The 12,325-nt window shown below is 36.7% G+C and overlaps 1 protein-coding gene across 1 annotated transcript; it reads left to right on the forward strand.

Moving 5' to 3' along the window:
- Positions 1 to 10,509: 10,509 nt before the first annotated feature.
- LOC149840169 (zinc finger BED domain-containing protein RICESLEEPER 2-like) lies at positions 10,510 to 12,099 on the forward strand. Its single transcript, XM_090005013.1, has 3 exons — positions 10,510 to 11,262; positions 11,354 to 11,919; positions 12,074 to 12,099. Exons 1-3 carry the CDS (start codon positions 10,535 to 10,537, stop codon positions 12,097 to 12,099), a joined length of 1,320 nt encoding a protein of 439 aa, XP_089861139.1. The 5' UTR covers positions 10,510 to 10,534.
- Positions 12,100 to 12,325: the final 226 nt, after the last annotated feature.

Here is a 12,325-nt window from a genome sequence, read left to right on the forward strand (position 1 = left end):
TCAGGAAACAGGGTTCTGAGAAAAATGGGAAATCTGAGAAAATTGATTTTTGGAAACTTAGGATTTTGAAATTTGAGAATTTTAAAACATTGGAAAATCTTAATTTGAACCTGGGAAATGCTTTGAAATCTCATTTGAAAATTTAGAATTCTGAGAAAATCCAATCCTGAGAAACTTTGTAAATCCTTGAGAAAATTGATTTTTCTGAAATTGAAGTTGGAAAATGAATTTGAAAACAATGCAATTTGAATAATATGAATGAATGAATATGAATTTGAAAGGAATTTTCAATTGAGGAATTGAGAAATCCTTTTGAAGTTTTGAAAAATGCAGTGCATTTTTTAAGTTAGCCTAAGAGTGTAGGCTGAATGTGGCTAATATGAAGATCATAAATCTTGGTTTTCTTCATATTCTGACTATGACCATAAATATGAATCCCACCGAGTTTATAAACTCCATAAGAGTTTGTGCTCGTGCCATTCGTGTCAACCATAGTAAATTTGAAATAAATGTGCATGAATCATACATCAAATATTAAAATTTGCAGGAATTAAACTATATGCAATGCAGCCCTATTCTAAGCAGAAAAGTAACTCTTATTCCAAATATTACATTGATTTTTACATTGAATTGAATAAAATAAAGAAAGAAAATGGCTAAGTCTTCTTCTTGAATATTCCTGCAAAACTGGAAAATAAAGTTAGCACAAAAATATAGGTTTTTCTGAATTTATCCAAAAATATGAGAAATTATTGGATATTATTCATATATAAACCCAAATTCATACCCCCTTTGATATAAACATGATAAATAATGAATAAATTTTTAAAATAAACTTGAAAATTCGAAATTGGGGTCAAAATGACCAAAATACCCCTGATGACCTTGAAATCAGGGTTTTCTAAAAGAAATTTTATAAATTTTGGAATTTTGAAAATAAAATGAAATAAATCAAATACAATATGATGAAATATGATGATATGCATGCAAATTTATGGAATTAGAAATTGAAATTTCGAAATTTAGGTCAAAATGACCAAAATACTCCTGATAACAAGACTATGGCCTTGAAACCAGGGTTTTCTGAAATAAATTTTGCAAAATTGAAAAATATGAAATGAAAATGACATTGAAATTAACCCTAATATGATTCTACATGCTCATGTACATGAATAAAACCCCAAAATGACAAAAATGTCATAAAATATCAAATTTAACCTAATTTTCGCCTGATTTTAAAGATAAACTAACACATGGAGCAAATGAACTTGGAATTAAGCCAAATTTGGCATGGACACCTAAAATAATCCTAAAAACATAATGGAGCTCTAAAATTTATTTTTTTTATTTTTAAATATAGAAAATAGTTAAAATCCTAAGAAAATCAAAATTTTGCCTAAAATGCTGATTCTAAAGAGGATTTTGGATATCAAACTTCCATAAAAAATTTCTAAATTTTATGGGGTGATAGAGGACAGTAAGGCAAGGATTTTTGCCTTTTACATTTTCTGGTTTTGACCTATGGTCGGAGTTGTATCACTCCGGCAAGTCGGATCGGAATCTGGCGACTCTAGGATTTAGAGGAAACAGACAGGTTTCGGTAGAAAATATATGAAAAATAATAAACAGATGGGAAAAAGGCTGAAATTATGGTAAAATGTCCCTGAAAAACAGGGAAAAATTTTAGCTTTTTGCATAATTGGGATTCAGGTTACGGTTTGGAAAAGGGCACACTGTTATCAGAGACCCAAATCTCTGAAATTTCTGGATATTGGAATCTGTTAGACAGAAAATAAAAATTCGTGAAAAATACTGAAACAGTTTAAAAAATCCCGAAAATTTGGGAAATGACATGAAAATATGTTAGAAACAACTTTTATGTTGAAAGTTTTTGCAGACGGGCTACGGATTGAACGGAATTGACGCATTAGGGTATGTCTATACCCTGACAACGGAAAATCAAGATTTTCCCAAGGGGGTTGGAAAATCCGATTTTTGACAGAGAACAAATCTAATTGAAAAAATCTCAAAATCTCCAGATCATTAGTAGATTTAACTATAAATCCACTGTGATTTTTTTAGGATGACCCAAATCCCTCACAAGGGTGAATCCGAAGGTTCATTTCTGCTAAAGTACAAACTGGAGGTTCAGAGAGACAGAAAACCCGATTTAGGGTTTGACTAGTTTAGAAAGATTTTGAAACCCGAATTGAATCAAATTTTTGGCAGAATATCACAGACAAACTAACATGACTATAAAAAATTTTTCAGAATTTATGGACAAAAATTCATACATGAAATAATGATGGGATTGCGCATAAAATTGAAAACTTGTAAATTCTAAACGAAATGCTAACAAACCATACCATATGAATGAAACGACTATTTAATTAACAAAATGAAACTAAATGCAGTATGAAAACTACAGGGAAGATGATCAAAACAAAAAAAAATTATCAGGGAGATGAGATATGTTTTTGGTATTGGCTGTTGCTAATAGGGGATCCGATCCATCTATCGGATGGATCACCCTATTCGTATAGCCCTAATATGACTCACCTTGATGTTGCTGGAACTATGGTGGTTATGGCACCAATGAAGGTGGCTGCAGTAACGTGGGTGGTGCTGAAGTTGGCGGAAGCGAGAGGTTGGCGTAAGAAGGGGCTGCAAAGGATGGAGGTGTGCTGTTACAAGGGGGAAGTTGCTGCTGCCTTGGCTGGAGGCAAACACCGGTTGGAACTCCTCTCGTAGTGGCTAAAAGAAGCAACTATGGTGGCTGCAATGCTGCAGCCATGGTGGTTGGTTTTGCCGGAAGTACTTGAGGATGCTGGAGAGGGACCCTTGTTGTTGTTTCAATGGTGCTGGAACTGGGGCTGTGTAAAGATGATAGAGGAAGAGAGAGATGGGAAGAGGTGAGAGAGATGGGAAGAGGCAGCCGTAGGTTTCTTTGTGCTTCTTTTTTTTTTCTACTTTCAACAAGAAACTTAGGTCTTTTTTTTATTAGGGCGAAGGTAGAGGGGGTTGATGAAGAGGGAAATCAAGATCTACGTGAATGGCTATTGCTTTGTGCCTTTGAAAAAGATGGAAAGGAGGTAAGGAAGAAAGGGGAAAAAAGGAATGGAAGGAAAAGGAAAGAAGAGGGGAAGAAGGAAAAGGAAAGAAAGGGGAAGAAAGGAGAGAGAAAGAGGAAGAAGGAAGGGGGCTGGACTACCATACGTGAGTTGGAGGGAGAGGAAAGAAAGGAGGAAAGAAAGAAAGAAAGAAAAAAAAGAAAAAGGAAGAAGAAAGAAGAAAAAAGGAAAGAAAAGAAATAAAAAAAAAAAAATGGAGGAAAAAGAAGAAAGGAAGTGGGCTGGAAGGTGGGCTAGGGTGGTCGACCCCCTTGTGGGTCCCACCTTAGGAAGAATAAAATAATAAAATAAAATAAAACAAACAAAAAATAAAGAAAAAGATAATTTTTTTTTATCTTTTCTTATAAATTAAAACAAGAAAATGCAAATGGATGGGCCATCTCAGAGCGGGTCCAACTTCCACTTTTGAAATTCATTTTGACAATTAAAGGGGTAAAATAGTCTTTTCAGAATATTTCTAGACGAAACGAACTATTTTTGGCAGTTTTTGAAACAAGCTCGGATTTTAAAGTTCAATACCTCGTTGCGAAGCAAATCCAATGTAGAATTTAAATTTTTAATTTTGAAAGAAATCCAGATTGTTTTTCTCAAGAAAATACTTCCAAATTTATTTTCAGACGAAACGAGTTATTTTTGGCAGTTTTTTAAACGAGCTCGGATTTTGAAGTTCAATACTTCGTTGCAAAGCAAATCCAGTGTAGAACTAAAAAATTTGAGTTTAAAATAAATCTAGATTATTTTTCTTGAGAAAATATTTCCAAATTTAGACTTTCGGGGGTAAAAATGTCAATTTTGGAAACCCGGGGTTTGAAATTGATTTCTGAAAACTTTTAAAACTCAATTTGGATTGAAATTTATAAAATTGGAGTTCTGGACTTTGAAAATGGAATGAAATGTGATGAAATGTTATGAAATGCTGAGAAATGATATGAAATGATGAGAAATGACATGAAATGCTATGCAAAATGCTAACCTTGAATGAAGAATTTTGGATTTTAAACCCTGATTGGCAGCTGTACCAGTTCAAAAAGCATAAAAAGTGATAAAATTTGCAAAATGGTTGAAGAAATGGTTTTCGAATTTTACTGGGCCAGAGTGACACTGAAAATTAGAGTTCGAGCTGGATTGAACTGAGATGAGCTAGATTGAGCTGGGTTTTAGAGTTTCAGAACTTCAATGAGTTGACAATGATACTGACTCAACAGACCTTTCCGACTGAATTTTCAAGAAAAGCTGCCATTTTTAGAGAAGTGGCGCGGAATGGTCACTGGAGTGGAATGAATTAGGATTCTGAACTGGGTTGGAGCTGAAACAAAAGTCAATAATACTAACATGAACTAAAATCAAAGCTCGAACACTAGCTCAATTGGCTAAACTCAGCTTAATTTCAGTTGAAAGAGTTGAACTGGACTAAAATGAGCTCTTGGACACTTGGAAATGGTTTTGAACTGAAACTGGAGCACTCGAACTTCTGGTGAGCTCAAGTTAGACTTTGGGGAATATGACTGACTGAGAATGACTGACTCGGAGACAATTGACTTGGATTTGAGTGAGAAATGAGCTCATTTATGAAGAAATGATCCCATTTTGGCAGGAATGGTCAGAAATGAAAATAGCCTTCTCACTGTGAGCTCAGGTGAGCTTGAAATGACTGATATTCTAACTGTTCTGAATTGCCCAACGAGCTTGGTTGACTCTGACTGACTAGGGTCCGGAATGACATAGGGGTAAAATGGTAATTTTCCTAATGAAAATGGGTAAAATAGTAATTTTCTGAAAGTGACTCAAGGTTTGACTCCTACACTGACCTAACAGGGTTGGCACTGCACGAGGAGGGTTATTTGAGAATGGATGAGGAAAATTTGGGGTGTTTACAACACCCCCAGCCAGAAAAGAGGTAAGGCAGGGGGGGCACCCCCCTGCCAGAAAATAAGCGAGGCAGGGGGTGCCACCCTCTACCGAAGAAATCAAACAATGCAGGGGCCACCCCCTTGCCGGTGATCCCGAAAGAAAGGGGGAAAAGGTGATAGGGGGTCGCAGGATTTACTTGGGAGATGCCGAGAAAGATATTGACGACAGGGATGGCACGGGGGATCGTGACCGAGATGTCGCCGATGTGTCAACGATAGCGGCAGTGGCTCTACTCGTAGGATTATGTCGGTGGCGCCTACTAAGAAGGGCAACAGAGGTCAGAGAAGGGGGAACATCGGGAGACGGCCATGGGTTGTCGGTCGTCGGTCGAGAGGGTGCTGGGTGGTGGATCGGGGGGCGACTGGCGGTGGGCTAGGGAGCGTCGGGCAACAGAGAAGAATTGTGTCGAGCGGGAGAGACAAAATAGGAAAGCGAAAAAAAGGGTTTTGATTAGGGATTTACAAGAAAATTAGCGACGAATTAGCGATGGTCAAATGCCATCGCTAGGTCATCGCTTATTTGGCGACGACCTAGCGATGGAAAGGTTTTATCGTTGATCTGTCGCTAAGTTGCGATGAATATTGCGATGAAAAGCATTCCATCGATTATCCGTCGCTAATGAGCGATGGATTAGCGACAGATTGGTTTCTGTCGCTAAATTTGTAAAGGTTAGCGACAAATATCTTTTTTTCGCTAATCCGTTGTTAATTTGCAACGAATTATTTTTGTCGCAAATTGTCGTCGCTAATTAGCATTTTCCTTGTAGTGATTTTTTATCTTGGCGTCTTCCTCCTCCAATGCTACAACCTCCTTATTTTCCTATTCGACAACCTTGAATGTATTTAATTTTGTGACATTGAAGTTAAATCACAACTTCTTGCTATAGAAGACTCATATCCTTGCTCTTATTGAAAGCCAAGACCTTCACAAATTTCTTAATTGAGAGATTATTGCACTTAAGCCTACTATCAAGCAGGCTTCTCAGGAGAATTCTGAAACTTTGGAAGTGCCAAATTCTGCGTACCTCACGTGGCAGAGATCTGATCGACTCCTTAGATGATGGATCACAGGGACTCTTTTTTTTAGCGTCCATGGCTTGATTGTGGGATTGAATACCTCGAGAGAAATTTAGACTGCTCTTGTTGATGTGTTTGCCTAAGACTCTCAGAAGTGGGAGTTTCATCTGATGCAGAAGATTACCTTTCTAAAGAAAGGTAACGATCCTTTAACTGGCTACATAAGCTAGTTTAGAAACCTATAAGATGATCTTGTTGCTATTGAGAAGCTGGTTGAGGATGAGGCCAAAGTTTTTTGGCTTCTTCATGGACTTGGTCAAGGTTATGAGTCTTTTGTTACGTTCATGCTCAAGCTTCCTGTCCCTTTATACACAAAGGTTATACCATTTCTCAAAAGTCATGAGGCCAGAAAAAAAATGAAGAAAACTTATAATTCCCAACAAGTGGCATTTTATGTCCAACAAAATGTTGCTAAGAAGAAGGAAAATCATAAATTTAATAATAATAATAAGGGGCATGGGAGTGGCCTTAAAGAAAATTATTAGAAGGGTCAATATCTGAATCAACACCCTAATGATCCAAATCAAGGTGCATCAAGTTGTTCAAAAGAAAAAAAATTAAAAATATTATTTGTCAAATTTGCCATAAGAAAAATCACTATACCATAAGCTTTTTCAATCAGTTCAACCATGCTTACCAATCTAAAGAGATCCTTCAAGCCCTTGTTGCTTTAACTGTTGCGATGTGATCCACACTCTTAATAGGACTTGACTTTTTTGACTTCTTGAGAGTTCGGTCTTCTTTGGAAGACTGATCTTATAGGCTTATCTTGATGATAAATTTGTATCTAATATTACATCTGGATCTTGTATTCTAACAAACCCTTAGTAGGAAGATTGTTTCTGCCATGTTTTCTAATTGATTTCTCATTCTCGCTTCTTGTCACTTGGCACTTGCTTTCCCCTCACTTTCTACATTTCTTTCATATTAGAAAATGTCTTATAAAAAGCTTGCATAATTGTTATTCTTGTTTTCACATCATACACACACATGCATATATATATATATATATATATATATATATATATATATATATATATATATATATATATTTATATTGCATGATGAGGTCAGAGAAAACTTTTATTTTTGAAGGTAAGCTGGACCCCAACCAGTTATACAATGATACCATTGGGATTTGAACTTGCAACGCCCCAACACAAGGTGACATGCACTAGCTGCTCCCACCAGACAAGTGAAACTTTAAGTTGTTTTACCAAGACCAGATCCTAACCAATTGTATGTCACCATCTTAAATTTCATACTTCAGTTGTTATACATTCAATTCTTGTGCTTTGATATCCGCTAATGTGTTTGCAAATCTTATATGGAAGTGATTGTAGAACTACCATGTTAGGGCCATAGATAATATTAAGAAAGAATCTACCATTTAAGGAAAGTCTGATCTTAAAATTCAAAATCAGATTTCTCAACATGAAGAAGAAGGAAATATGTAACCTGACTACACGTTTCAAGGTGACTACATGTTTCAAGGAAAGATACAACTCAATAAGCATGAAAAACAAGGAAAGAAGGATTCTAGAGAAGGTAAGTAAGGCAAGGATAAACTTGACAATCTGGATATGGTCAGCAAAGATAACGAAAATCTTAATAAAGGTGAGATTTAGCAATAAGGAAAATCAAAGAAATAAAAAATTGTCTAGCAAAGTTAAGTCTCTCCAATAAATTGCAGCATATGAAAATTATAAAAAATTCTTAACAAAAGGGCCCAACGTTTTGTCTTACAAAAGTCAGCATCATAGAAGGTCAACTAAGACAATTTTATGAGATTCAAAATTCAAAATTGACGTCAATTAGGGGCTATCGTCCCTCTCTTCTTGCACCTTGACATTTTTATTCATGTCTTCAGTTTATATAAGTCTTTTATAATTTAGTGATAAGACATAGAAAAGAAAGAGCCTTTTTCAATCCATGAATATAAGTATTAGAAAGAACAAACCGCATTAATCACTTGTTCTTTCTTTTTTCTTTGTGGTATCAGAGCCTCAATTCAAGTGAGGTACATCCACTTAATTTTTAATATTTTTCTATATTTTTTGTGATTTTTTTATCATGACATCTTCCTCCTCCAATGCTACAACCCCTTTGTTTTCCTATTCAACGACCTTGAATGTGTCTAATTTCGTGACATTGAAGCTAAATCACAACAACTTCTTACTGTGAAAGACTCAGATCCTTGCTCTTATTGAGAATCAAGACTATTACAAATTTTTAAATGGAGAGATTATCACACCTAAGCCTACTAACAAGTAGGCTTCTCAGACAATTCTGAAACTTTGGAAGTGTCGAATCCAACATACCTCGCATGGCGTAGATGTGATTGACTCCTTAGAGGATGGATCATAGGAACTCTTTTTGAGAGTGTTATTGGCTTGATCGTGGGATTGAACACCTCAAGTGAAATTTAGACTGCTTTTGTTGATGCATTTGCTTATAGGGATGGCAGTGGACCGGGGGAAAGCGGGGCCCCGCCCCGCCTCGCCCCGTTTGGACCGGGGATGGAGGGTATGAAACGGGGATGGAGGCGGGGACGAAGGTTAAAATCCATCCCCGTCCAGGGGTGGAGGCGGGGATGGACGTGCACGTTCCCCCGCCCCGCCCCGCCCCGCCCCATCCCCGCCCCATCCCCGCCCCGGCCCATCCCCGTCCCGGCCCCGCCCCGCCCCATCCCCGTCCCGGCCCCGCCCCATCCCCGCCCCCAACCCTTATACTCTTAGTTGTTTTATTTACTAACCCTAACTTCCTAATCCTAACCCTGGAGCCGCCGAGCAGGGCCATCGTCTCTTCCCCTTCCCCAATCCCCATCCGCACTGTCATTGGAGCCGGGCTGTCGCCGACCACCATTGGCCGTCGCCGACCACCGTTGGCCGTCGCCGACCATCTCCTCCCTCTTTTCTTTTTCCTTTCCCCGTCTGTAGCCTTGCATCGTCGGAGCAGCGTAAGTTCTCTTTTAGCTTGAATAGTTTAGAGCATAGCGCCCGCTTGATCATGAGTAGGTCAGGTGATAAGAGTAACTACTTGCTTGGCCTGGGTGGGATAGGTGATCAAGCGTTAGCCTTTGTTACTTTGCAAATTAAAAGGGGTTAAAATATGGTAGAGAGCAAGCAAGGTAGCTTGTCGAGAAAAAGAAAAACAGGAATTTTCCAAAGCTGATATTTGAGAAATGTGGAATTTTGAATCTTCTATTAGTAGAAATGTTAAGAATCTTGGAAATTTTGCACACTTGGTTTCATGTAACCACTCCCTAGATTTGATGAAAATCTGGAACTTTTTGTTGGTATTTGGTAGTACATAAATAGTTGGAATGACAAAAACCGTGACAATGTGACTTTTTTACTTTTTTTTTATCATCCAAATGTACCCTAAGTTTAAAATCCTAGGTTTCGTGAAGGATGCTTCCTTTTCTTAATGCTTTTACTTCATGGCTTGGATACCATTCTTCTTGTTAGTCTATAAGTCACCATGTGAGGCGATTTTCTGATTTATGCAAGTGACCACAAAAATCTAACTCGATTAAATGAAGATGTATGAAAGCAATTGAATCCAAGCTAATTTTTCAAGAAATTCATTCTGTCAATGTTTCCTGATTAAATTACGATAAATTATATAAAGTAATCAGCTAGAAATATTTTCTGGGCAGCTTACAATTATGCTTACTAGTGCAACTATAATTTGGTTTGCGAAACACCTGGTTCAATGCTATTTCTAGAATGTCCGAGCCCTAAGATTCTCTTGTTCTTAAAACTTGGTTGTTTTATTTTTTGTTGCCACATGCAAAATCGTCCACCTTGACATGGTCATAACCCTTAGGCCAGTCCAGATGCATCTTTGATATCAAATGTGCTCAAGTTGACCTGTACCTTGAATGTACTATGATAATCATGCAAGCCTGACTGGAATGCTTTTGCATTTTTCAACTGCATTTCTTGGGGATTAATTTAAAGTTGTAAGGATTAATCCATGGTTGGTAATAGCTTGTCCTTAAAGGTCATGTTTTTTATTTTCTAGTCTGGTTGTCTGGATCTGTACATTGCTATAAATCGTGGTAAGTTTATAATGATATTTTCCTTTTATTTGGAGTACAGTGAAAATATTTGGATATACTAAATATTCAGCTTGGACTGTATGATAATTATGTGTCACTCTACTACTTGATAGCGTGCCTTTCTCTTTATTAAATATTTTTCATCGAAGTTTCAAGCTTATTGCACCTGCTAACATCCAAGCCATTTTCAATTTTGGTTGGTTTCGGTTGGTTCAAGTTGTTTCTGTATAAAATTTAATTATGGAGAAATCAATTAAAGTTCATATCTGATAAGCAGTCTGAATATTTGTTGATAGTCTGTTTTTTGTGAATGTTTTGTAGATCTATAAGTTGGTGGCCAGTAATTTGATATGGAAGAGGAAGAACCATTAACCAATAAATTAAGTTCTCAACCTTCCAGTTCACATAGTATGTCTCAAGCTCTGGTTACACCAGTTGATAGCAACCATGTTTCAATGGAAGATAATGAAGATCAATCAACTGATTCAGGTAGATTTGCACTTGAACAGACAAGTAGGCATAAATCAGTTGTATGGAAACATTTCACTAGGAAAAAGATTGGTGGAAAGGATAAGTCAGAGTGCAATCATTGTCATAAATGTCTTGCTGGTGGTGCCAAGGCTGGAACTACTCATTTGCATGATCATATTAAGATTTGTCCTAGGCTTAAGCATAATAATATGAAGCAATATATTTTGGCTACAAACAATGCTACAGTGAATGCCGAAAAAACAATAGAGAATTGGCAATTTGTTCAAGATGCTGGAAGAAGGGATCTTGCTATGATGATTATTCTACATGAATATCCTCTTAGTATGGTTGATCATTATGGGTTTAGAAAATATTCTAATACTCTTCAACCCTTGTTCAAAATGATTACTCGAAACACTGTAAAGAAAGATATTCACAAAATTTATAATGTGGAACGAGACAAGACAATAAAATTGTTGGAAAAAACTAAGAGTAGAATTGCCATCACTACAGACATGTGGACATCTTCCAATCAAAAGAAGGGATACATGGCTATCACTGCACACTTCATTGATAATTCTTGGAGATTGCAAAGTCGAATCATAAGGTACTTGTCAAATGTCAATCATTTTTTTTTAATTCTTACTAACATGTTTTTGCAATATCAATATTTAATCGCCTTATTAAATTATGTTCAGGTTTTTATATGTACCTTATCGACATACCAAAGAAGTTCTTGCTGAGTGTTTGATGGATTGTTTGTTTGAGTGGAACCTTGATAGAAAGTTGATAAGTTTGACGATGGATAATTGCACCACTAATGATGCAGTTGTAGATATTTTATTGGATAAACTTCCATTTGGTTCATTAATATTACATGGACGGTTGTTTCATATGCGTTGTTGTGCCCATATTCTCAACTTGATTGTCCAAGATGGTTTGAATGTGATTGGAGAAAGAATTGAAAGAATTCGTGATAGTGTTGCTTATTGGACATCATCTCCCATGAGAATACAAAGATTTGAAGAGTCTGCTCATCAAATGCATATTTCAATTACCAAAAAACTTGCTCTTGATGTTAACACTCGATGGAACTCAACTTTTATCATGCTTCAAACTGCTTTGCTTTATAAAGATGTTTTTACTCGTTTGACATATCGAGATCTCCACTACAAGCGTTGTCCGACGGAAGAGGATTGGGAGGTGGCACAAGACAATTGTGAGAAATTAGAGTTATTTCATCGTGCAACAGAATTATTTTCAGGTACAAAGTATCCTACAGCAAATGCCTACTTTCCAACTATTTGTGGGATTAGAGTTGAGATGACTAAGTGGCTAAATGATCCAAAAGATGTTGTGAAAAACATGGCGCTTAGAATGCTAGAAAAATTTAATAAGTATTGGAGTGTGATCCATAGTATTATGGGAGTGGCCACTGTTTTAGATCCAAGATACAAGTTGAGCATGTTGGAATATTATTACAAGAAGATTTATGGAGACAATGAGGCTTTAAATGAAATTATGAGGATTAAGAATCTTTGTGTGGAGTTGATTAGTGAATATGAAAAACAAGAAAACAACTCCAATGAACCTGAACTTTTTCCTCCTCCTCCTCAATCAAGTATTGGATCCAAATGTTCACTAATTGATGATCTTTCTGACTTTGATAA

Source organism: Nuphar pumila, chromosome 4, assembly GCF_984573655.1.
Source record: "Nuphar pumila chromosome 4, dmNupPumi1.hap1.1, whole genome shotgun sequence".
NCBI lineage: Eukaryota > Viridiplantae > Streptophyta > Magnoliopsida > Nymphaeales > Nymphaeaceae > Nuphar > Nuphar pumila.

What these genes read in the sequence shown, in the direction of transcription:
- LOC149840169 (XM_090005013.1), top strand. Translation starts at nt 10,535, where the DNA reads ATGGAAGAGGAAGAACCATTAACCAATAAATTAAGTTCTCAACCTTCC. An exon ending in TTGCAAAGTCGAATCATAAG is followed by an intron (nt 11,263 to 11,353) that starts GTACTTGTCAAA and finishes AATTATGTTCAG; the next exon opens with GTTTTTATATGTACCTTATC. An exon ending in TGCAACAGAATTATTTTCAG is followed by an intron (nt 11,920 to 12,073) that starts GTACAAAGTATC and finishes TGTGATCCATAG; the next exon opens with TATTATGGGAGTGGCCACTG.